The sequence below is a fragment of the Mchenga conophoros genome, linkage group LG10 (genome assembly GCF_057382185.1).
Source record: "Mchenga conophoros isolate Kocher_MC1m ecotype Shallow Benthic linkage group LG10, M_conophoros_male_GT1.1, whole genome shotgun sequence".
Lineage (NCBI taxonomy): Eukaryota > Metazoa > Chordata > Actinopteri > Cichliformes > Cichlidae > Mchenga > Mchenga conophoros.
Genome location: NC_140535.1, coordinates 30,956,410 through 30,983,090, shown reverse-complemented (window position 1 = coordinate 30,983,090; position 26,681 = coordinate 30,956,410). Strand labels below are relative to the sequence as shown.

Genomic DNA, 26,681 nt, shown 5'->3' with positions numbered 1-26,681 from the left:
TTGATGGTGCCACATACGGACTGCTGAAGCTGTTAATACACACTAGAATGGCCTCCCCACAGGAGTCTGTGTTTTCAGTCATATTTCTATTGTTGAGATTGAACACATCTTTTCATGTTTGCTACGGAGCATATTGGGCTTTTTCCTGTCGTCTGATGCATATCCATATCAGCTCTCCCAGCAGCAATGACTGAATATTTAATCATGAAATATGCTGTAATTACGTGGTACCCACACCTTGAAACGAAATGCTGCTTCACCGCATCTATATCTGCCCGTGTTTGCATATCTTGATGCTGTACTTCACATGTATCATCCCAGAGTGTCTATGAAGCATCTATCTGTGAATCATAATGGATTAAAGCTAGAAAAGCTGCTAAAAAACCCTTAAAAAAGGCCCATGTTTATCTCGTTGTACACATGGAAAGCTCACATACAGCCGCATGGGGGTTTCAGACATTCCTCACGTTAAATGTCAAACATCTCTTTCGAAAACATCAGGTTATGCAGACGAGAGATTTTAAGCCCTGAGAGAAATGAAGCCAATGTGGAGGTGCCAAAAATTGCATTTCCTCTGATAACTACTTCAGTCTGGCTCCAGAGGTCTCTTTAGTTAATTTCCCCTTGAAGAGAGCCGTGTAGGAACTGTTTTGTGTCTAGTGGACCTCTCGATGTTTGTGCTGTTATGGCTAGATATGTATAGGCTTTTCTTGTGTTTTAATTTAGTGTTACGGTTCAGCAATTAGCAGGTTTCTTGTGCCTTTTTTCCACTACTCGACTAGGTTTTTAGTAGGGGTGCAACGATACACAAAATTCACGGTTCGGTTCGGTTCGATACTTTGGTGTCACGGTTCGATATTTTTTCGATACAAAAAAATGTTCATGCCTTTTTAATTTGTCATTTATTAAAATTATAAATATATATTTTAACTCAAAAGTACAGTTTTTAAATTTAACCCTAACCCTTGTGCGTGTTTTTTATTTTGACAGCGAATGCGCACCTGCGGACCACTTATGTGCAGCCCTGGTTATTTAGCTCGTCATATTGCAGCCACAGAAATTCTTTTGTCCATGAAACCATAAAGCTGCACTTTCTTTTTGCCTTATAGTCTGATTTGTCATAACTTTTCCGTTTTGTGGTAAGCTTTTCTTTGGCTGTCACTTCTTCACCCTGACCTGTCTTATTTGGCTCAGCAGAACTGAAATGCTTTTACACACTCACTCACATAAGCTCAGCGATTCTCTGCGTGATCAACCTCTCACATGTTTAAGCTTGCTGCGGGAGATTTCACTTGTCATGTTTGCATAGTAAGCTAACGATTAATAAGACGATGTCAGAGGAATTGGTGCACAAATTATCATCACTCACAGATCAGTGCTGTCGCTCTCTATACACAGTTCGCACGATTGCAAAGTGAAAGCAAAAAAACAACCGCAAATTCAAACGCGATTTCAATATGTCACATATTGACAGTGGCTCACCGATGCCAATGACATAATTACCCAGCTACATTTCCGAAAGAATGCAAAAGCATTGACATATATTTTTCCTTCCTACAATAGCCCGACGGGCAGGGCAGAGATAGATTTTGGTACCCCGACTGGAAAAATCGCTAGCCCCGGGACGTCGGGCTAGCGATATTGCGAGCCCTGTATCTGATTGAGGAATCACTCATCTTTGGAAAAGAGAGTTTATTACAGAGAAATGTCTCTTTCCAAAATAAAAGCTATACTATCCGCTTCTTCTGGGCTATATTGTCAGCAGCATATTAAACAGCTGTCTAAATGACTCTGCTAAAGTTAGTAGCATGCTTGCTTGTTTTTTTTCTGCTTCCACTTGTCTTTGCACTAGGATGATGTCGGCGTAAATGTGCAGTCATATTCGTTGTGTTCCCACTAGTGCTTTCAGGTTAATCTCGTTGAAATGACCTTAACGCCACAACACGGCAAATCTCCGTTAACGAGCTACCGCCGATCGCCCCGTGCATGGGGCTAGACGGCCAACACGTTAACGAGCTAACTGCGCTAACACACTAGTTCCCACCCATGTAATTGAGCATTGCATGGCACATCCAACATACTGTTTTACTTTAGTCCATGACTCGCTTACCTTCAGGGTCATACGTCACATGAAAACCAAAATAATTCCAAACGCCAGATCTGAAAGAGGGTGGTCCATGGGGGAGGTCCATGTTGTAAGGGGAGCTTAACTTCTGTCTCGCTAGCTTGCCCTGCGCTCTTCCTTCTGACGATGCTGTCTGTGTTGAGCGCTCAGTGAATCTGCGTTCGACTACTCCGCCTAGGCTGCACTGTCGGCCCTAGGCGGAGTAGTCGAACGCAGATTCACTGAGCGCTCAACACAGACAGCATCGTCAGAAGGAAAGTTGATAAAATAAATTACAAATTTTGTATTGTTCGATACATATGCGTACCGAACCGAAAGCACTGTATCGAACGGTTCAATATCGATACGAATATCGTTGCACCCCTAGTTTTTAGGGTTTTCCATTTGGTGACAGTACCTGCTACCAGGTACTTTTAGTACCTAATTGGCCAGCTGAGGTGAGTCAAGCCAAAAATGTGATGTAAACAGACTGCATCCCACCAGTTGGCCAGGAAGTGATGTCACTGGATGAGTCATAGAAGTGACTCATTCATGAGAATCAAATGCACGATTTTTGAAACCCAGCAACAAGGGAAATGGCATCAAAACCAACACTGTGAGTGTCCAGAGTGTCCACAACCTTTCTTTGTCTCTCTTCTTTACTGCGAGTGTGACACAAGGCCATTTAGCGAGCATCAGGTACACCATCGCCACATTGTGTTGTGTTTATGTCCCATACAAATGATTTTACGGGACTTTCTGGCTGTTTTGCTGTAACGATTCCATCCACATTGAGGTGATACTCTACTGTAATGGAAAACGACTGAAACCAAGTAGAGTCAGGTGGAGCTGAGCCAAGTAGGTACTGGAGGAAAAGAGGCACTGGTGCATTGCATCCATACAGTCTGTGGATGTAGTTTGCTAAATGATTTTGCAAGACGCAGCTGATAGTTTAACAAAAATTTGTCTCTTGAGCCTAAAAAACCCCTGAAAAAAAGCAAAACAAGATTGATTTTAGCATTTTGACCACACCAATGCCTCAAATTGGGGGTGACAAACCATCTTTAAGAGTACTCAGTCACCTGAGTACATTAGAGGGGCAGCTCAGGTTGAGCTGTTTAGAGACAACGTTAGAGAGAAAAGGTTGAAGTGGTTTGGATGTGCAGAGGAGGGACAATGAATGTATTGGATAAAGGTTATTGAAGATGGAGCTGCCAGGCAGATGGAACAGAGAAAGACCACAGACGAGGTTCATGGATGTAGTGAAGGAGGACATGCAGAGGGTTGGTGTGATAGAAGACAGATAATCGGGAGGCAGGTTATCTGCTGTGGCGACCCCTAAAGGACACAGCTGAAAGAAGGAGGAGGAGAAGAAGAGGAAGACACTGTGTCATCGTGGAAATGTTGCTATTTGCTTTTTCCCACGTTTTAAATTGAAGAAACCACACAGTTGCATTCCGACTTGAAACCAAAATTTCAAACTTGGGATTTGCTTTAACCTTGAATGACAAGACTTTGAAACATCACCGTGACTTTCTATAAAGCAACCTGGACACCTGCCACAAACAAAACAAAACCAGTGCCAATAACTATCTGCAGCAGAACTAGCAGGCTTTATTGAAAGCGACTAGACAGACATCAACAGGATTTACAAGAACTCATCTTGTTCTTGACTAATGCCAGCGCTAACAAAGGATATCAGGTTGAAGGCTGTTTGTCCTGACCTTGGTCTTGTTTGTTTACATTCATAATGAAATGCTGCCATAATGAATTAGATGGTGTTTACAAAGGCTTGCTGCGGTACTGTTGCTTGTTAGGCATCTCAAACAGTAAGACCAGATCATGATGATAATCTCTATTATTAGTCTTTTCAATAACTCCTCTCAGTCCAACTATCGCTCACTCTTATCGCTTATTTTCCTCTTTCTCTTGCTGACGCTCCTTTACACAAACCTCTAAACCTCCCTGCACTCCTTCCCTCGCCTCCTTAACTCTCATTTTCCTTTCTGTTGCAGTCTCTCCATCCCAGAGTCCTTCGCTTCCGCAAAGTGACACATTCTGAACCTTCACACACAGCGAGGTCTCTTGGCCTGCAGTGGGCCTCTGCCACAGTGCAGCAGAATTGCTCACTGGCTGCATTATCCAGCAACATGCTCTAAAAAAGGAAAGAAAGTGTAATCGGGCGAGCAGCCCGTGTGCACCGAAGCTGCAGCTTGTACGATTGTATCAGTGACTCTAATAAGAACAGACAATATTCTTCTGAGGGGGAAAAAATATCAACCTTATTTTCAGGTACAGACTTGGGAAGGTAAACTTTCACTGACCTGACCTAAGAGTTGAGAAACTCCTTGACAGAGACGGAGTAAGTTTTATTGTCTCATTGGGTTTTTCTCTGCCTTTAAATGAATAAGTAACTGAGAGTGGAGTCTCAGTGTCTGCTGTGGAGTTAACTCGCTTACTGACTAACAGCAGCAGAAAACTACATGTCCTGAAGCTGCACCATCAGTATCCAATGCACTGAGATTGTTTCTATGTTCCAGTTTTTCAGTTCAGCGTCTTTTTGCATGAAGTTGCTTTTAAAAGTGATAGAAAACAGAAGACCTTTGCTTTGATCGAGCGTGCTGTTTTGATTTTAGCTTTCCTGAAACTTTACAAGGTTGTTTTTTAATACATTTAGGGGACTTGAAGGACAGTACTAAAAGGAATATTTAAAATTGGCAAAGCAAAGACTGACACATTTGGACCTTGTGTGGATTGTATGAGTCGATCTCCAAAAGCACAGGATTTTTCGTAACCCATTAGCATCCTTTTGTTAGCACCTTCTTCCTTCTCTTAAAGTCCATTTACTTTGCTGACTATGTTATTAATGAAGAGAACATCTTCAGTGCTTGTTTTCTTAGGCTTCACAAAGCTCCTTCTGAGCCACAGAAGATGTTTTATAAAGGATTTTTCTATTTCTACTTCCATTTCTGGGAAGTTCGCAGAAATCAACTGATAATGAAACCTTGTCCTAAAAATGTTTTGGGTAAATTTAGAGAGTAATTACATTTTTCACGATTATTTATAATAATTCTTCATGACGCTTAAAATAGTCTGTGAGATTTTGGCTGAAATCGAGTCGTCAGACCAGACAACATTTTTCCAATCTTCTGCTGTGTTCTTTAGCCCATCTGCTTGAAGGTTCGTAATGTTGTGTATTCAGAAATCCTCTTCTGCCAATCTCCTCCAACATCAGGAAGACCAAAGAACTGCTTCTCATTGGATAGTTTCTGTTTGTCAAACTATTCTCAGTAAACCCTAGAGATGGTTAGGTGAGAAAATCTCCACAGATTATCAGTTTCTGAAATACTCAGACCAGCACATCATGCACACCTTTCTTCCCCGTTCTGATTCACAGTTGGAACTTCAACAGCTCATCTTGACAATGTCTACATGCCTAAAGGCATGAAGTTGTTCTAACATGCTTGGATGATTAGATGTTTACGTTAGCAAGCCTTTGAAAACGTGCACGTGATGAGCCGGTGAGCGTAGACATACTGTTCTAATGTTGTACTGATGGATGCTTATAGAAAACATGGCAGAAACTTAAGCTGTTTTCAAACGCTTTTTCTATTCTTGGATGACGTTAGTCAGAGAAGGATGTCCTTAATATGGTCATTTCAAGCCCACGCCAGGAGGGTGCCAGCCAATCAGAACAAAGTTGGCTCAATCTGAAATGGCTACAGTGAAACCAGATTATTGCAGTTTGTAATAGTTTAAGCTTTAAACTAAACTGTTTTTGTAATTCCCTGGAGAGTACACATATAGTTTTACATATACTAATGTTATCATTCTCCAGAAATCTCTGTCGCTTTTACCTCTGAAGTACAAGAATTCATAGCTGCTCGGGCACATTAACTGTGATAGCGCCTATTATTTTCATTCATTTCAAAGCCATAAATTCAACCGACCATAGTCACTAAAGTGATAAATCCATGACCCAAGCTTAATCAAAGTAAGAGAAGTTCATGAGGTGAAGTTATAGTTGCTTGGATGAACAACTTCATGCAGACATGTCCAATGACCCATGAGAGCCTAATGGGGGGCCCTTTTGTTTCTAAACATCATATAACCTGCCAGTGCTGAAGTGATGTGCTGTGGAGAGGAAGCGCGCTGAGATGAATGAATAATCACACCCAGCAAGTGGGACAGGTCTTGAGGTAGATGTGTTACAGTACAATATAATGCATTTTGATGTTAAAGTAGTCAATTCAAAGTGTTTATGAGACCTCTGGATAGAAGCGCTTAGCCTGGTAATCAAACCCATTCCTTAAATTAATGGACAGGTTATATACTTTGTCATTGGCTGACGGGCCAAAGCCTCTCCTGAATCTTAAATCTTCAGATAGTTAAGGCGAAGCAAAGATTAAGCAGAGGAGTGCTTTTTAAGCGTAAACTGGCAGATTGTCAAGCCTGCTGTGGGAAGTTGGGTAACTCATACATCTTGTTGTAGAGCAGATTGCACTCAGTGGGGGATGCACCTGGCATGCTTAACCTCACTGCCCAGGGCTCCTGTGAAATAAAAAGGGCATCGGTCCAAAACTCTGCTCCGTGGTGCTTATCATTCCTTCCCTGCTGGCTCCGAGGACTTTTTACTCATCGCCACTGCGTCAGAACAGATAATGTGATGGATTTGTACGGAGTGGTGCTGAGTTTGTCATCGGAGTTGTGTCAAATTATGAGACGAGCAGACCCCTTAAGAACAAAAGGCAGAAATTGAGACATAGCATCATGACACAGGACTGAGCATAACTTAGCAGTGAGCAGATGCTCAGTTTGAAGAAGTGACAAGTTATGATTGGTGATGGTTTAGTCTCGTGGGTTTTTTTTTCTGATGCTCTTCATCTTTTTGGCAGCTTATTTGGCCAGAACAAGGGTACCGGGCTTCCATAACATTCTCAAACTCCACAACTACCTTAAACTTCTGCCCTTTCTTACTCCCAGTGTGAAAGAGGCTCCATCCATCCACCCATCCATCTTCTTTCATTTATTCAGTTCAGGGTCTGGAGCCAGTCGCAGCCGTTAGAGGCTGGGCACAACCTGCACAGGCCACCAATCTGTCACAGGGCTAACAGGTAGAGACAGACAACCACCGATGCTCATATTCCACCTTAGCCTAAATTTTGACACTTCAACCTGAATTACTGAAGTCAAGGAAGAACAGACTGAACTCTGCAGACTAGCCTGCATGTTGAAAAGTGACACTAGAGTGACAGATAGGTCTGGATTTACAAAACGTGCAAAATAGTGTGTGAGAGGGTGATTTACAAAAGAACCAAGGTCTCAAACTAAGACATGATATTCAACTAATAGGGCAGGTGTAGCTCGTTCATTGTAATTGAAAAAGCATATAAATATAGGTTAGACATTACGGAGGCAGTATGGCAGACAGAGTCATTATAATTCAAACAGGCTTCAATAATGAGTGAAATGAAAACCTTGTGCGCTGTCTATGGTCCTGAAATTATAACGGTTTCCTTTAAAAAGATTTATTCAACTCAAAATTGAAGCATATCGACACAAATACACTGAAAAACAATCAAACCAATTCGAAACATCAAAATGAAAATGGACCACTGTTAAGACTTTCCAAGCCAGACTTCCATCCAAGTGCTCATTATGTTCAGAAAAGGGTCCAAAGTTAATGTTGTCGTCCCTCCGTTCTCTTGATTCTTTAGCGATGTGGAAGTCCTGCCACAGAAGCCACAGTAGAAAAGAACCTGATACCAAAAACTGAAGAGTTGCAAGACGTTTTGTTACCTTTGGTGTTGCGTGACTTGTTCTAGGTTAACTGAGCAAATTCAGAATTTGGTAGCTTGGTAATGTAAGGCTTTAACACCGTTTCCTGTGGAATTCCAAATAAATTGACATGAATCAATAAATGTGTAATGCTTCCTTGGATGTGCTGCGGTGTCTCCTTCAGGCAGAAATAACGGGCACGATATTAAGCGTAAAAGCAAAAATCTGAATTTAGTGCAATTAGCAATAAATTGTGTGCTGTGAACGTTGATAAATAAGTTTGCAGCTTCCTTTTTTAGAAAGGGAATCCTGTGAAGGTACACTTGATTGATTGTCTATAGGGGCTTAAATATTGCTTTCATGCCATTTACAAATTCAGTGTATTTGTAATTTTTGTGTGTGATTGTTTGTGGTGTCATTCGAACCGCTTGATTTCTATTGTGTGGGTTATTTTTCTTTGTACTTTTTTGTTTAATCTGTGACCGCAGGAAAAACGGTTGTTTCTGCCGTAACAAATGATGGGGATCTGAATAAAGAGTGGGGAAGGTTTGAAGACTCAGACTGACAATACTCATACTCAGCTCATACTTTATACCCCTCTAATGTCCCGTGTTCTGGATTCTTAGCCCTACTGCTCAGTCCGATACAGCTTTAGTTTAACCCTGTACTTGTTCCTCTCTTTCCAAGGAGCACTAGAGACAGCGACGCGGACGACGAAGACGACGATCGCCGGGTGAGTCGAGGCTGCACCCTGCAGTACCAGCGGGCCCTGGTCAAGGTGCTCACACAGTTCCACACCACCTCCACAGAGGGCACTGACCAGGTTATCACCATGCTGGGACCCGACTGGCAGGTGGATGTCACAGACCTGGTGCAGGACTCCCTGAAGGTGGCTGATCCCAGGATTGCGGAGTTGGTGGACAGGACGGTCCTGGTGGGCCTGGAGCTGGGATCCACTGTGCTGAAGGTAAACTCCTTTAGACACCCAGAGATTCACATTAATCAACAGGGAACAGTTAGGAGCCTTGTAAATGACAGATGATGCATGCGTTAGCTTAAAAGATGAGGAACAAAGCACATTACTCTTTACAGTACTCTTACGCCAGCGAGCAGAAGGGCGGTTCTTTTGAAGACTCTTAGCACTTTGATTAAAGGATAATGCTAGGCCTCATGTCCATAGCTGAGGCCATCGTTGCTGGTTAATCTACTAACATTGCACAGTGCCAACCAAATCAGAACAGGAAAAACAGACCAGTAATGCCTGTAATAATCCCGCATTATTAAGGTAAACTCAGTGCATGCACAACTAAAGAAGCTGTGATTGATAGTTACACCCAGAAGACAGACGATAAGCAGTGATGGTGGGTTGCTGCATACAATTCGGGGGTAATTTCGCAGCTCATCTTTGTTTTCACTTCTTCCCTCAAAACCCTTGTTTGTCGGTTTGATTGCTTCTTTTTCATCATGCCGTGTTCCCTAAATCTCAGCAATAAATTTGACTGCGGTTTAATAACATGGAACATAACGCTGAGGTTGTCATAAACAAGATTTATCCTTGAAGTTTATAGCCTCCAGCCCTTTCACAATCATGCCACTTTTTACCCTTTTTCCTTTTCACTTGTTGTCGATTGTGAAACAAAAGCCCATCAGTCTGTCTGTAAGCGTATGATGCTGTTGATGTCCGCTTCTCTCAAGCAAAAGAGCTGCTTGACATAAAGTGCATGTAAATGCGTCAACCGAGACAGGTTCAGAAGTCCTTATAAAGAAAGCGGCACAAGTTATTACTCCTGGGCTGTGATTTACGATTGCTTCACTGGTCATTTATGGGGACAGAGAGAAGTAACGGTTGGTGAGAGTTTTGCTCACCATGAAAGATCACAGTTTCCGCCTGTCAGGGGAAAGAATAGTTGCCTAATGGATGCATCTGATGGTGGTGAAATAGGGAGAGAAGATATGAGTTGCCATTCCATCATTTTAAATGAGCAGTAGATCATTTGTAATCTGTTGATGGGTATGAATAATTATATATCAATTTACCACCAGATGTAACTTGCCACATTGACTCAAAGCAATTGTACTAAATAAATAAATTAAGTTTTAAGAGACCGTGCCATCATTCATTTTGAAAGTTTTAAAAAGAATAGTACTGAATCCAGGATGGTATCATTCAGCAAATGTCCAGAAGTCAACAAGACGTCAGAGCTTTGCTGGCAGCTCTAAAGCTGCACTTAAAGCACACATGGCAGTATTTTGTGATCATCAGTATACACTAAATACTACTGACACCAATGGAAATGCTGTTTGCAGCTATTTCTAACACATTTTTAAGAAGTCAGATTTGTGTCACCGCTGGAAAAAAACAGTGGCACCGCCATGTCGGCACCAGATTCCGTGATCATTCATCCAGGAATCATGGAGACAAATCAAGGCATTGTTTTCCCAGGGTTCTGTCACACTAGCAAATAAAAATAGGACAGCAACCTTCTTCCAACTAGAAGGTAACCACTTCACAGTGGTTGCCAACTGGTGGGAGGCAACCAGCCACCGAACAATAGTGTTCTAATGCAGGCTTAGTAAATCACATGATAGCGTGGGGCTAGGTTTACTTAATTGTGACCCACACCCATTTTCGCACCTTGGCACGTGTGATTAGGCAGAAGAACAGTAAGAGGACCACGGCCCTCTTTGGGACACTCCCACAGGACTTAAAAAATCTGGGACACCCCACCCATTGCTCTTAGAACTGAAGAAGCATCTCGGAACGTAAAGAAATCTAGACGCTTTTTTTCCCAAGCTCCTTAGACTAATGCATGTTTGCTGTTTAATTTATACATGTAGACAGAATGCCAGCATGTTGAAGTTAGTCTGAGTCGGTTTGATGAGCAACACATTGCTCTGCAATCGAGATCTTGACCCATCTGGTTATATTCTCATATAAAAGCAAGGTTGCCCAATGTCTATATCAGGGGTGGGTAACTCCAGGCCTCGAGTGCAAGTGTCCTCACCGTGAGACAACACAGCTGAATCACATGATTAGGTCATTACCAGGCCTCTGAAGAAGTTAAAGACATGTTGAGGTGGACCTTTCGTAATTTGAATCAGCTGTGTTGGATGAAGGACACATCTAAAACCTGCAGGACACCGGCACTCGAGGCCTGGAGTTGCCTAACCCTGGTCTATATCATTTTGCAGTTAAACTGCCGTCCTGTAGTGACGACGTCACTGTTTGTGGAGGATTTTATGAATCTTTTTGAATGTCGGCACAGTTTTAATTGACCTCAGATCAGCGGGCAGAATAGGAATGCAAGCACAGATCTGATCCAGGAACAGTTAAAAGGTCTGCGCCTTATAAACAATGAGCACTGATCATTTCTGTGCATGTAGATGACAAGAAATTAGCGATTTTCTGCGATTTATCACAGTCAATTCTGACTTGACCCCATTTACTCACGAAGTAGTAGCAAACGGATTCCATTTTCTCGCCATATTGATGCACCAAAGTTGATTTAAAGGCAACCTGGTCCCTGTTTTCCAAGCAACCATTTCAAAGCCAACAAGACTAATGGAAAAGACCGGTTTAGACATTTAGAGCCGCTCCTCTGACATCACCAGGGTGGACGTTATTCCCCATTTACTTTGCTGTAAGTTTAAGCTCCAAGCGGGACGTTAGCTCTTCATCAATATTATTATTAAGTCAAATGATCAGTAAGCACTCAGACAAAATTAAAACTCCAGCTGCTTCGAGAGTCCGCCTTCTGCCCCTGCAGCTCAGTCCCCGTAGGTGTTAATGAACAACTGCAAAGTGGAAGGCAACTTAATGGAAAAGTGCAACGTTAAAGCAACTTGGAGGAAACAGAGATTAGATGTCTGGGCACCAGCTGTTCAGTAAGACAGACCGACGGCTTACAAAACTGAAACTACAAAGAAGTTTAGAGATCAGAGCATGTTTTAGTAAGAAGACTTTCTGAAAATGAACTGCATATATCTCAACAATGGTCCTCTTGCTGAATTTTTCAGTCTGTCAGAGGCTCAAATTATCTTTGAGCCTTATGAGGCTGATTCAAATTGTTCACCAGCTCATGAATAGGAATAAAGAGAGGAAACAGCTCTTCACCATTTAGTGCAGTATTTCAGACAGTCATTTGATTTCAGGCTTTTTGTGCTGGCAGTTGCTGATTATTGCATGAATTAAGCCCTTCTGTGTTACATCTGACAGGTCTCTGCTAGGACAGGGAAAAGGGAAAAAAACCCTGCCCTTCAAGAGGTTCAACCATAAATGTAACAGATGCTGTTTTTTGTGTAAATGTTATCTTTACGTTCCGAGATCAACAATCAAAACGATGACTTTCAATGAATATCCGCTAAACCTGTTGGGAGCCGTTGGGGAGGGGGTTTAATCCAGAGGATTACTGAACAATAGCTGCTTCCTAAAGTCAAAAGCCAGACTTGGACAGTATTCAGCGCATTATTCATTTAATATGTGCAAACACGCAATCACCCGGCGACAGACGGCAAACTAGAAATAAAATTGAGTCTAATCTACAGGAATTTTAATCAGTATTTAAAATATATAAATATTAGCGCACCTTAACAATGTGAAAAGTTTCACAGACAAATTAAATGGATTTGCTGGGCAAATGGTGGCATTCATTGTCAAAGAATCCAGCTGGAGTTGCACAGATCTATACAATTAATTCATCTTTCTGTGTTTATCACAGTCTTCAAATGCAATCACATCTTTAGTGAAAAGTAGATGGATGTAAATAATTTAGCGGAGCTCCACAGGGGAAAGGATCAAACATGCATTAAAGTGTTCGACGGTTCAAGAACTGCTGAAATATGCAGGAATATCGGCACCCGTATCACATGAAAGCAAACCTGCTTACAAACCCGTTGCTGAAAATGCATACACGAGGGCGTGATTATACGGAAATGTATTATTAGTCCCAGCATCAATCCCGAGACGTGAGATGCACAAGAGCAACGTCTTGTGACTTAGGACATTTGTCATGTGTCATTTCCCCCTCCCATCTCTTATCTGTGTGCTTTAATCCGTCCAATAAAATTGAAGATGCCCCCCGAGAAGGTAATTTTACTTGTGTGACTATCAGGGACACTGGGCAGACCGCTCTGCTGCGAAGCTCTGTAGCCGCCGAGGGAACCCTTGCCTCGCAGGAGGAGGACGAGGAGGAGCAGAGGTTTATTCCGCAGCTGTTGTACCCACTTACTGAGAGTGTGGGAAGCTGTGTAATTGCCCGAAAGTTTACATGACAGTGAAAGTTGCAAGCAGAGAGGTCATGTTTAACTTTTTTCCACAGCGCTTCAAGAGGTATTACATTTGTATTTCATCAGTTCATCCTCTTGGAAGAGAAACACTTTATGTTTTGTGCAAACAAGCATAAAGAGGGAAAAACATCTCGTCGGTGTTAATTACCCCGATGGAAGGCATAATGAAAAATGCCCATGTCTGCGAGATGAAGGCGAGAGCTGGGAGAAGTCAGAGTGCAGCCAGACTAAATTGGCCTGTCGTGCGAGTCCACAAAAACTAAAAACCTGGCTTCAGCTTATTGCGCGCTCTGAATATTAAATCGCATCAGAAGTTTTCGTGATTCGAGTTATGTGATGTTTTTAACCATCGCCGCCTCGCATGTGTTCTACAACAGCTAGGTACAACAACTGGGTTCGAGGTGAACTGTGAATGTGCTGAAGTGTATTAATTATGCAGTGTTTACTTCTCCAAAATAGAAAATCTATTTGCTGCAGAAAAATAATAAATAATACTACTTTTTTTTTTTCACTTTTTCTATTTACAGTACCAGTAAATTTCCAGCTGGTTGGAGCTCTCTGTATATTCTATAAAAACAAAGATAAAACTACATCCTCACTCTTTGGAGGTCCCAAGTGGCAGCAAGAGAGAAAAAAAAAGAAAAGCTGTTTGACTTTTAGAAAATGTAAAGCGCTTTCAGTATGCGGGGTTCATAGTATAATGTCACATTCTGTTTGATAAGATTCCCCACTAGTCTCAGAAATTATTTTTATGCATACTGTGTGCATATAGTGTCTCAATTAGTGGTAGCGGCATGCTCCTACTGCAGCTCAGCCTGCATGATTCAGACGTACTTCTACAGTGCAACTCTGACTTTCAGCCAGCGAGGGTTTCTTCTGGGGTAATAAAGGATAATGGAAGTCCAGGAGGTTTAAATTGCCTTGCAGATCCCTGCATCGAAACCTTTGATGAAACAGGATTTAGCTTTCACTTCACAAAAAAAAAGTCTATTGATAATCCTTTCTCAAGGTCCCTTTTCTCTCCAGACTGATGTGTAGTTTTCTGGAGGGGTGGGAGGATGCTTTATTGCCTGAAAGGTGACTTGTTTTCAGATGTGTCTGTGCTGCAGCTGACACTGGGATACCCATAAAAACTACACCTAGCATGAATAAATATCCCACTGGATATTATGTAGCATCCTACATCCCAAAGTATGATTTATTGAGCACACGATTTGAGGAGAAAAGTGCAGAGGTGTATTAAGGACAAGATGGTGGGATGCAAGTAATATGCACTAGTATGGGGGGGCTTTTTTTTGGTCAGCGTCATTTTGCTGCTTGGGCTCACCATTGATCTTCTGTTTGCTCTAAGCATCAGCGAAACAGTGTAAAGCCTCGCAGATCGACAGAGCAGCTTCCAGTTTAAGAACATGTAAAGTGTGACTGCTTTCCTGCTTCACTTCCCCTGCCCGCAGCACCGATGACAAATCCAGCTGGGAGCTGGGCCAGAATGAGCTGCATAACCACAGCTGACCTGTCCTCTATGGCAGAGAAAAACGCAGATGAAAGACATCATCATTCATTTCTCGGCGCAGCTATGAATCAATGCTTGTCCCTGCTTGTTAAATATAGTCAAAATAGCTCTGTTTACTTTCTGGTGGGAGGTTCTGGCTTTTCATACAATAATTATCGCCCACTGTCAGCAAGGGAGAAAGTATTCTCGAGGTGAAAAGGATTGGCATTTTCTGCAGTTTCTCAGGCTCTTTTTTTTGTTCCTGATCGGTTAGATTTTATATGAACCACGGCAGGAGATGCAAATTGTGGATAAAATATTCACTCTGTTGTGGAAGCATATAAAGAATTGATCACAATGGCAAGGACATACCATATGTAGAGTATTTAAAATGATTGCTGCCTGCCTTGGCTTGATGGTGGGTGCTTAAAGTCACGACTATTACAGAGAGGGGTGGAAAAGGAGCTTTACAGTTATGTGTATATTGAGTTTATATGTGCACGAGCAACCTCAGTGGGTCTACAGCGCTATTTAAAAAGATTCCAACACAGGGTGTTTAACGTCTTGGGGCGCATCAACTATAACCTGTTACAGATCATAAAAAGTCGACATTTTTAAACAAAGTTATCTTTGTTATCAAAGCTATCCTTCAGGACTTGCGGATTGTCTATTGTAAAGCAAATTGTTTGCCAGTTTAGCACAGCTCAGCTCAGTGTGAGTCATGTTTCAATTCACTGGTCCACTGTGTTCCCTTCACTTACTTTAAGTCAGTATGACCTTCTGAAGGGAAAAAAAAAGATCTTACCCACCCCTGAGCTACACTAGCGACTCAGGTTATCGCCACACTGAATCCAGTTCATATTCTGCCAAATGTGTTCTGACAAATCACTGGGAGATCGGAAATATTTTTAGCCTTGGGTTTAGGGGAGGTTGGTTGTTCTGTTATCTTAGTCTGGAGTCAGGAACTCACGCTTGAGTTATGGAAAATTTTAAAACCAGTAAACATAGTCCCAACTCTTCCTTTAATCCTATCATCAGGTTAAAACAACTGAATAAATTACGGTTAAAGTTGTTACTGCTGTGCCTTTTAGGCTGCAATTTTTGGCTTTTTTTTTTTTTTTTAGTTTAGTGCTGCCAAGTCCTTGCCACAAATCAGGCAGTTATTTTAAGCCTTCAATGGCTCGCTTATGCTGGAGTAAAAATAGGGCCGCAACAGCACCGTAAGTAATTAAGGTGAGTTTTCAGTGTATGCAGATGGTCACAGATTTGTGATCACAAACAGATTGCATGTAAGTCGACCTTAGTCAGTCCTTAAACTGATAGCAGACAAAGTCTATCTCACTGCCATTTTATTGCTGTCGTGATGCACCAAAGTTGCATTGTGCAGTGTTCCCACACCTGGTTCCTGTCTTCAAAGCAACCTTTTCAAAGACCAGCTCACAAGTTCGCTGCACACCCTCGCAGTCATTTTATAGGCGGTCGGCCTGAAACTGTGTTCTATAGTCTCACTGTAGTGTTAATGAATGGCAAAAATGAATGTTTATTTCAATGGTCACCAAGAACTACATGTACAGGGTCATGAAAAAGCATTTCCTCCCTTCCCGATTTCTTTACATGTTTTAAACTGTAGAACAAATGTTAATATTAGTCAAAGATAATCCAAGGAAAGAAAAACCACAGTTTGGAGTGATGATTTCATCATATAAGGTAAAAAAAAAAAAGGGGGGGGGAGAAACAAAGAAGAAAGAAAGCTATCCAAACCTCCTGGCAGGTAATTACCCGTTTCGTTGAATTATGAATTAATTGTGGTTGACCAAATTTTTTGAAACATCCTATCTTTCCTCGATCAAGGTTCTGGCATCCATGGAAGAGTTTCCAGGTGAACAAATAGAAAGGCTTGACTGACATTTGTCCAAAAAGACTGACAAGACAAAAGCTGAACTTTTTGGAAGAATAAACACTGATTCTGATTTTTGGCTTAATTACCATGAATTCTGCTTTCTATCAAAAGATCCTGAATGAGAATTTCCAGCCATCAGTTCATATCCTGAAGCTCAAGCTTACTTGAATTATGGAGCAGGACAATGATCCGAAACACACAAACAAGTCCAGCTCTGAATGTTTCACCAAAACAAAATGAAGGTTTTAGAGTAGCGTAGTCAAAGTCTGGACTTAAATCAGATTGAAAAGTGTTGGCGTGACCTCAAACAGGCTGTTCATTCTTCAAAACCCCCTAATGTGGCTGAATTAAAGAAATTCTGCAGAGACGAGTGATTGCAGTTTAAATGTTTCATTGCTGTTCTTGCTGCCAAGGTTGGCACAACCAGTTATTAGGTGTAGAGGGCAGTTACTTTCTTATATTAAATAGCTTGTTTTCCTTAAGAAATGAAATTAGCATTTTAAAAACTGCATTTTCTATTAACTCGGGTTACGTTTGTCTAATATTAAAATCTGATGATCTGAAACATGTAAATGTTACCAGTATGTCAAATGGGTAAAGACTTTTTTGCTACTCTGTATAAAATTTGATACATAAAAAATAAAATGTGTTACATGTTCCCTCGTTCAGCTGTTGATTGGCGGGGGATCATGATTTCTATTCATGCCTCCTCGATGTGCTTCTGGTGATAATTAGAAAATGTCATCACGACAACAAACCAAACTAGTGAACTTCACTACCAGTAAACAAGCTTTTTTTCCCTCCTTGTTTTCACAATCAGCAGCGCTCTTTCTGTGTTTACACACACATCGAATGTAACATGTAGCAGAGCCTTCTGTGGGGCTTTTCCACAGCCAGCGTTGGAAACATGGGAAATCAGTAACTGCGGTAAAGGAAAATGAGCCAATCTGAACGAGAACGAGAGACAGTTTGCTGCACTTGATAAGCAAATGCACTCAGGAATACATGACAAACATCAGAAACGGCTAACAGCCAGGGACAAATCTTTCTCCTGGGTTTTCATTTTTAATGTGTCAAAAGCAGAAGCTTCATTTTCCTCCAGAAGTACCAAAAGTTCTCAGCTGTTCTCACCCTCATTATTTTGAAATCACCAGATTGCATCATTGTCCCTGGAATAAATAATAAACCTGACTAGAGAAGTCCTCAGTTTTTCTCATTTGACATTCTGGATAATTATTTTGAGACACATTACAGACGTCTTTTTCCTGGGACACTTGGGATTCTGGCAATATAATTTTTTAAAAGACTAGACGGAAGAATCTGCTGCTCGTGTTTATGCCAATTATTTATAGATTTAAAGCTGACAGATTCAATTAACTTGAGTACCAAAAACCATCCTCTCCTGCAATTGAGCTATTTTCAGCTTCAGACGATAAAAATTCATTCATAACTAAATACAAACACTTAGATGTTGTTGACTAAACCGCTCTCAAACAACAAGTGCGTTTCATTTTTGCACATAATAAAGTTAAGAGCAGAATCCTCTCCGTGTGCCGTAACTGAACACAACAGACGTCAACAGAATACAAATCAGGGCGTATTTGATGCTGGAGAACTAAAATCTCTGGGTTTATGATGTTTTTGATCAGCGGTAAGACTGTAAACCTACTTAAACTTAAATATACTTTTATTTATTTTTTATATAGAAACACATACTGTGAGTAACGTGCGTCTGCCACCCACCACATCCTTTATAGCTTGAACTAATTTCCCTAGATGGGGAAAGTTTTTGACACACAATACTTGACAAAGAATATAAACAATCTAATGAAACGAGAAGAACGGCGTGTGTGTCGCTCGTTATGTAGTGATGAACACGCCTGGACGTTATTTGCAGGTGTTGCCGTCATCTGGCTGTGGAAGCGCAGGCTTATTTGTGGCTCCTAGACTTTCTAAAAGTACAATAGAGGTTGAGCCTTCAATTCTCCAGCTACAAGGCTTCCTATACCCACTCTACTAAAGGTTTAAAAGTATAGTCAGGGCTGGATCAGGATGACCCGTAAGCCTTTGCTATGCTGCTGTAGGCTCAGGTTGCTTGGGGACTTAAGATGATGCACTGAGCACTTCTTTACCCCGCTCTTTCCACACCTGATGCTTTTTCTTTTCTTTTCTTTCTTTCTGCATGTTATTAACTTCCCGAGATTAACGTTAACTCTCATGCAGCTTGTGTTTTGTCCTGTTTGTTGTTTTGTGGTCTCTGTGCTCTTCTTTTCCCTTCTCTTTCCCCTAAACCTTCAACCACCTGCACCCCAAAGTTAGCCTGTGTCTGATAGAGGTCTCTTCCTGTCAAAAGGGAGATCTTCCTTACAGCTATCACCTAGAGCTTCCTCATAGGATGTCATTTAGCTGATCGTTTAGCTTTTCACTTACAAATGTATATAAATGAGACTGAATTGAATACATCTGAGCCAATCAAAAGTTCTCATTGTCTTGGTTCGGGGTAGAATGCCTGCTCTATAATAGAAGGTTAAAAAAAATATCCTAATAAATGAGTTGTAATGGTACCAAGCCCCTGCAGTGCAGGAAAAGGGAATATTCTACCTCCCACAGCTACTAGAACTACGGAGAAGTTCCTGCGGTCCGAAGTTGACTATAAATGATATATATGGGATCCTCATTACCTTCGGAAAAACATCCATCCACAAGTCCAAGTTTGGCTCAAGGGCTTCAGAAATCCCCGTCTTTCCCATCCACTCCGACATATTTATTTATTTTCCAAAAATCTGTGATCTGTACATTACCTCCTGGTGATTATGCACCGGTGTCATAATGCAATGATGGAGAATGGAGGATTCATGTACAGTAAAAAGGAGTAATCGTGCCATAGACAGTGTCTTAGATATGCATCCTCGAGTAGATCACTGTTACTAACTATACCAATAAATCAGCTCTCACCAGTGCCTCTCTGGCCCCCAGTCAAAGAGTCATCAAAGAGTCATCCACAAAGTCATTTATGGAGCAGGCTCCATAAATCTCATTATCACATATGCAAGAATTCTCAGCGGGCACTGTGACAGTAATCATACATAAGAACAAGTGCTAGTAGTCTAGTCATGAGCAGATGTCCACAGTTTAAACATGCTCATAAGAAAAACGATGAATCAGCTCTTTCTGTGCTCATATTTATTCTTTGGGGTTTCGTTTATTTTATTTTATCTTATTTCACTTTTTGTTTTGTTTATTGTGACTTATGTGCAAAATTATGATCCTGTCTGTTTGAGTGTGGGTTTTTTCCCTTTATTATTTCATATTTCATATATATTCCTGTGTTTTTGATTTAGTTGAAAAGTTAAAAGATTTGATAGCTCAATTAGATTGATGGTAAAGAATCTGTAGGCAGTATAGAATGCAGAAAAAGGGGTTTATGAGATTATTGTCAGGGTGTATGTGTGCCAGATAAAGCAACAAAAATAGCTTAAACCGTGGGAGGTTCAAGTCTTCATACCAAACTTCAGCTTCAGCAGCTGATTTATAGCTCCAAGTGATTTATTTTTCTTAAGCTGAGTAAATGACAGCTGAGGAATAAATGGCTACATAATATACATTTCCAGCATGGATCATAACCGTGAACGAGATTACCTTTTTTGCCATTACAATTCTTTATTTTAAACAATCGATGTACAGTGTGATCTATTTGAATTGTGGGGGGTTTTTGGGAGCATAGTTGCCAATATTGATTTTAAGCAGTGTTAGCGTTTCTTTTTAGTCACTATAATTGGCCATTGAAAATATCAGCCACAGCTGACTGGAACGTGAAATAGCAGAAAATCAATTGTAAGTAAACAGATTTCCCTGGCAGAGTCGCACTCTGTCTGACCTCAGCAGGATTTATGATTAGACATGTTTTTACGCAGAAAGTGACTTCTTTTCGCTCAGGACGCATCCTTCAGCTCTGTCGGCATTCATCAAACAACTTCAGGCCTTCACCTGTATTTACTCTCCTCTTAAACCGAAGGAAGAAGAAATGAAAAGTGGAAATGAAAAGTTTGACAAGTCGAGCTAAATGCAAATGTTTTTGTTGTTGTTCCCAAAAAGAGAGTGATCCATCATGCAACTGAGTTTTCCTCCAGAAAAAAAAGTTTTTTCTTCTTCTTTTCTTTTAATTCATCCATCTACTATCACGCCTTAGGGTTCTGCACATTGGTGTATTTGTGGCTGCATGTGTGCATGTTTCTGGGTGCCCAGCAAACCATAACTCTCTTTTCTGGCGCATTAATCCATCACAGGCGAACAATATGGATATGGATATGGAAGTGGAATTTGACTACAGAATTTAATAGCTGCGTAGAAGATTTTTCCCCCCCTCGTATTTTTAGCCCGTATGCATTTACCGGTATGAAAGATTACTTTCGTTTCTTTATAAAATATTCACCAGTACTTTAGTAACTTTATAATACTTTACTGTGATATGAATGCGCCATAGAGGGAAAACTGTGTGTGTATGGGAAGCACATTCAAACGCAGAGCAGCTCTCGGAGCAGCATGTAACTGATGCCAGCCATTAACCTCCGTAGGTTAAAAGGACATTAGCAAAGAACACTGTATCATTACTGTATTAAGGCGACGCAAAGTTTGACATCACATCTAATTAGCCCGGCCTGCTACGTTGTAACAGTGCCCTGACTAAGAAAATAAAAGTGAAGGTGTCATTGGAGGTGATAACATGAAGTTGGGGAATGTGAATAGCGTTTATTTAAGATAATAAATAGCAATAATAGTTTGGAACAGCTAATAAATACCTTTTTAATTTGCTTCTATTATGGGAGTTTTCCTTTTAAGCTCAACAGAACTCATAAAGAATCGAACCCAAATTAATAAAACCAGACACCTGCAGATGCATCTGCTTCCACTGATGACTTGGCTCAAGCCTTCATATGACAAATTACATAACAAATTATTGCTCCAAATTATGGAGCACTTCGATGTGAGCCAAAGGCGACCAAACAGTGAAGAGCCATTTTATTTATATCAAATAATAATAATTTGATGGATTTATTTGAATCCAGATTAATGTCGTGCACTACAGGGCAGCATTTTTAATTAAGCGAAATCACCCTGAAATATCCCCAGCTGATTACCTGTGATTACGAACAAGAGTGTCTTTCTATTAGAAGCTTTCTGGGATTATATGTTTATAAATGTTAAAAAAAAATAGGCATTTATCTAAATATGAAGTCTTAAAGTTATTGCTTTGTTCTGTTAGCAAATTACAGTCATTGTTCTTTTATCACCTAATAAATCAGTGAATTCTGTAAAAATATTCTTTTTTTTTTTTTTTTTGCATTTTATTTGGTGAATATGAAATAATCCTGTTATAAAAATGGAAAATAATGACAGGTTTTAGCAAGAAAGGTACAATTTTGCACATTAAAAAAGAACAACAACCAAAAAGTGTTGCGTGGTAACACATTTTTTAATGTGTGTCTCACTTTAACCTACAAATGAGCCAAACTTTGAGCTTTGACTTTTGTTTTAGCAGCATGACATTTGTATCGATGGGCATAGCTGACTTGCTGTTTCAAGGTTGCACTTGATGGTGATTGGAAAAGCTCGTCGGAGCACCAAACTCATCTCAGGTCTAGCTTCACATGCCTTTTGACTCTGGCTGGAGTTATAAAATGCTTGAGAGGAAAAGATTTCCCCGTCTGACTCTAAGGACAAGGCCACTGCTTCACTGAATGGCTCTTTACTTTGTTCCCGTCCCTCGTGACCTCTGGTTGCAATTGCAAAGTGAAATGATGATATTTTAAAAGTGCTTAAACTACTGGGTGCAGAGGCACCGTCAAAAGCACAGGATTACCCGCAGAGGCAGGACAGAATCTTTAAATGGTTTTGGCATTTCATTTGATGACACTTAGATGGGCAGAAGTGTTTTCTGCTAACAGTGACTTTGATAGCGTGCGGTTGCGTCTTCGAATTGTACCTTGTGTCTGGTTGATGATAGATTCTGTCTCGAGTGTGCCTTTTTTTTAGGTTTGTTTTCTCACTGTGATAGACAGCGAGGCATTGACACAGAAGAAAGTAGATGCACTGGAACAAACAACAGCACAAAGCACTTTAATCCAAAAGTGGCTTGTCATGGGCTTTATGCGCTTCAGAGAGACAATAAAGCTGTTGTCTATTCTGGACTTAAACGATGTCCCTGTGTCATGTGGGGATGCAATAAAAGCACATCTTTTTCTCTGCAGGTGGAGTCTCCTCTGGCAGTGGATGCAGTATTAGGAGAGGCGGCATTCTCGGTCACAGATGACAAGGTTTCCATCACAGAGCTGCGTGTTCACGCCATTTCAGGCCTGACCCTGTCACTGCAGCCCAGCCCCGGCAACAGCCACACCATGGTGGCCAAGGCAACAGGAATCCAGACACTCGCTGCTCCCAAACAGGTACAGACACGAGTTATCACACAGTGCAGAGTCATTTTGCATTTTTAAACTGCTTTACTGTTAGGTTTAAAATCAAGCCGCAACCTCAGATGAGCCAAAAACGGCAGATTCTCAAAGGGGAAGGAATTCCCAGAGTTCACTGTAAAATTCCCAACTTTACTTCAACTCTTCATCTAGTTCTACGGCTTTACAGAGGTTTCACTTCTTTAAATTGTATCAAGGTCTGCAGTTGTGTCTGAGACTTACGCTGCTTTGAGAGAAAGGTGTGCTCGGTGTCACCTCTACTAATTTGAGTCACCGAACTTGACTTCTCAAGTGCATTTCTAGGGTTGTTAGAGTTTTGCTCTACTGCTGGTTTATTGTGGTTAATTTATTAGAAGCTAATCTAAAAAGGTGTTTCACTCCTGCCGAGTGAAATTCTTCTACCTTCTTTTGTATGTTATGTAACACTAATTAACAGTTATCTACAAATCCCCAAATCCTATAACAACTTTAAGCTGTGATTTAAAAAAAAAAAAAAAAATCCCCCACAAAAAAAAGAAGAAATGCCACAATGATGCTGAAGTAAACAATGCCAAGTCTTTTCCATTTCACTGAAAAATTCATCCTAATTGGAGGCTGGCTGAAAAATGACCCTCGCTGCAGATGTTTGGTGTTGTTGGTCTTGTGGTATACGCAATTTCCTGGATCATTTCTAATTCAGAGCTTACAAAAACAAACAAAATACCAACACACTTGTACAAGTCAGCATGTCCACATGCAGTCCAATTAAACTGGCATGGCAACAGGACTGTGCTCAATTTTAAAATCTGTATTTTAGGTACATATTAACTCATCGGAAAAAACAAGATAGTACACACTCTTATTTAAGGTCTGAATATAATACCAAAACCATTTGAGTATTCCCATTACCAACAGCTTAATTCAGTAGCTCAGTAGGAGCCTGGATTATGTGCTACTGACTAACACCTAGCTCTTACCATTTTCCTTATTTATGTATCCAGTCTGGTGATATTAAGTTTACTTGTAAATATCATCAACTTACTGCATTTAGACATGAAGACATGCACAACATAACCTGCTGAAGTTCAAACCGAGCATCAGAAAAGGGAAGAAAGGTGATTTAAGGGCTGTTTATCTGTTGGGATTTTCCACCCAACCGTCTCTGGTGTTTGCAGAGAATGGTCTAAAAAAGAGAAAATATTCAGTGAACAGCAGTTCTCTGGGTGACAATACTTTCATTTTCACCAAAGCTCAGAGGAGAATAGCGAGACTGCTTCAAGCTGATAGGAATGCAACAGTAATTTAAATAGCTAGTAGTTACAACCGAGGTATTCTAAAGAGCATCTCTGAATGCACAACGCTTTGAACCTTGAAGCCAGGGTACAGCAGCAGAAAACTACAGCAGGTGCCACTCCTGTCAGCTAAGAGCAGGAAACTGAGGCTACGATTCACAAGACTCAACAAAATTGGACAACAGACGATTAGAAAAGCATTTCCTGGTCTGATAAAACTCAACTTTCAGACCCTGCCATCTGCGACTTTCAGATGGCAGGGTCAGAATTTGGCATAGGCAACACGAAACCATGGATCTGTTCTGCCTTGTATCAACAGTTCAGGCTGGTGATGTTGGCATAATGCTCTCAGGCATATTTTCTTGCCACACTTTGGACCCTTTAGTGCCAATCTAGCATCTTTTAAACAGCACAGCCTTTCTAAATATTGTTGCCGACCATGTTCATGTCTTTATGACCACAATCTGTCCGTCTTCTGATGGCTGTCACCAGCCATGTCACAAAGTTCACATCATCTCAAACTAATTTCTTGGACATTTCAGTGAATTCACTGTATTCAAACATATGGAAGCCTGCTTCCGCCCCAAAAAAAAAGTATCCATAACTTGAACTTTCAAGTTATTTTCTCGAAATTTCGACTTATTAACTCGAAATTTTGAGAACAGTGACTCAAAATTTTGAGTTAGCTCTGCCAATTAGTAATCTACGTGAATGACGTCATTTTCTTGTTACCCAGAAGGATATGGCGCAGAGGAACGCGCACTCAAAACTGGATCGCAACAAATTGGCGATAGTAACGCCATGTGATTCAGCTAATAACAAAAGGATTTCATCAGTTGTGAAGCCACGCTGAAAATACTCAGCAATTTGTGCATTCATGACTGGCCGTAATACTGGTAGCTTAGCTGTAGCATTTGTAGCTGAGGGCTTCAGCTTCCGGGTAACAAGGAAATGACGTAATTCACGTAGATTACTGATTGGCAGCGCTAACTCGAAATTTTTCTCAAAATTTTGAGTTAATAAGTCAAAACTTTGAGAAAATAACTCAAAATATTGAGTTATGGATAATTTTTTTTTTTTTTTTTTATGGCAGAAACGAGCTTCCATACAAATAGCCTCCACAGTCACCAGATCTCAATCAAACGCTGTCAGTCAAGCATCTTCGGGATATGGTGGAATAGGAGAGTCACATCATGGATGTGCAGCAAACAACTACAGCAACTGTGTGGTGCTATCATGTCAATGTGGATCATCTACACCATGAAGAATTTAAAAAACAGGAGTCTAATCCAGTACAACTGAGGTGCACTTTATAAAATGTCCAATGAGTGGACATCAGTCAGGAGGTACTAGTTTGATTTTTGAACAAAATGTCGCCAGTTTGATGCAGGTTTAACACGCAACATAGACAACAAAACCATTTCTATGCTAGATTTTTTAAACTGAACCCAGCATTGTTAGCAAGGGCACCATGTGAGGGCAGCTGCAGAGAACTAATAAGTATCTTTGGTCCCATTATATATTACAAAACTGCATATTAGCCAAGCCTGGCAAAACACTTCTGATACGTCCAAATACATTTCCCAAAATGGGTTTTATTGCTCAAGTGAAAAGCACGAAGATGTCTGTGTAAGAGGGGGAAAGTCTTTGCCACTGTTTCTTCACACGGGAGCAAGAGTCTCTGCAATTCTAAGCTAAGAATTAATTGGCAGCCCTGCTTCACCTCGGGAGAAATGTGTGTATGTGTGCGTCTGACTCGTTTTCCCGCTTTGCCCTTTCTCTGGCCTGCAAGTTGCTAAAAACGCAACGACAACCACATCAGGCATCAGTGAGAGAGAAGCGAGCATTAAATTCCAATTCTTCTTGCTTTCCGCTTCTTGGCCACCTTGAAATTTAATTATTGTAATGTATTGTCCTAAGTGCTCTCCAAGGCCGGGCCATAAAAGGCAGCCAATTCCTCTGCCGGCAAAGCTCTCAGAGGACTACTGGAGCTATTTCAAGCCATTTGATTCCGTTTCACAGGAAAACTTACTAAATGTCCTCTATTACTCCAGAAATGAATGAAACACATAAACTATGTATGGAGCGAGTTGGACAATCAAGGTCTCTTTGCATTATTCTGTTCCACATGACAAAGTTCAATCCTCTTTGAACTGAAAGGCTTCAGCGTTTAAGGGATCTTTGTAAACCACTCCTGTTGCTGTTGTTGCTGCGTAGCGAAAAAGTACACATCGCACTTCTGCAACCTTAAATTGATGCAAATGTCACGGAATAATATTTGCACTGCTTATGCATATTTTATAATCCAAGCTGTTCATGTTGCGTTTACATCCATATATATATATTTCTAGATGCCACAAAATAAAAACTTGAGAAAGTTACT

The 26,681-nt window shown here is 40.8% G+C and overlaps 1 protein-coding gene across 2 annotated transcripts in view; it reads left to right on the top strand.

Annotated features, from left to right (window-relative positions):
- Window positions 1–26,681, top strand: part of tmem132e (transmembrane protein 132E) — a 442,995-nt gene that overhangs the window by 407,639 nt on the left and 8,675 nt on the right. For both annotated transcript variants that reach the window (XM_085289808.1, XM_085289807.1), the window contains exons 7-8: window positions 8,570–8,849; window positions 22,809–23,003. In XM_085289808.1, the coding sequence (XP_085145934.1) occupies window positions 8,570–8,849; window positions 22,809–23,003 (475 nt within the window). The remainder of the gene's footprint in view (window positions 1–8,569; window positions 8,850–22,808; window positions 23,004–26,681) is intronic.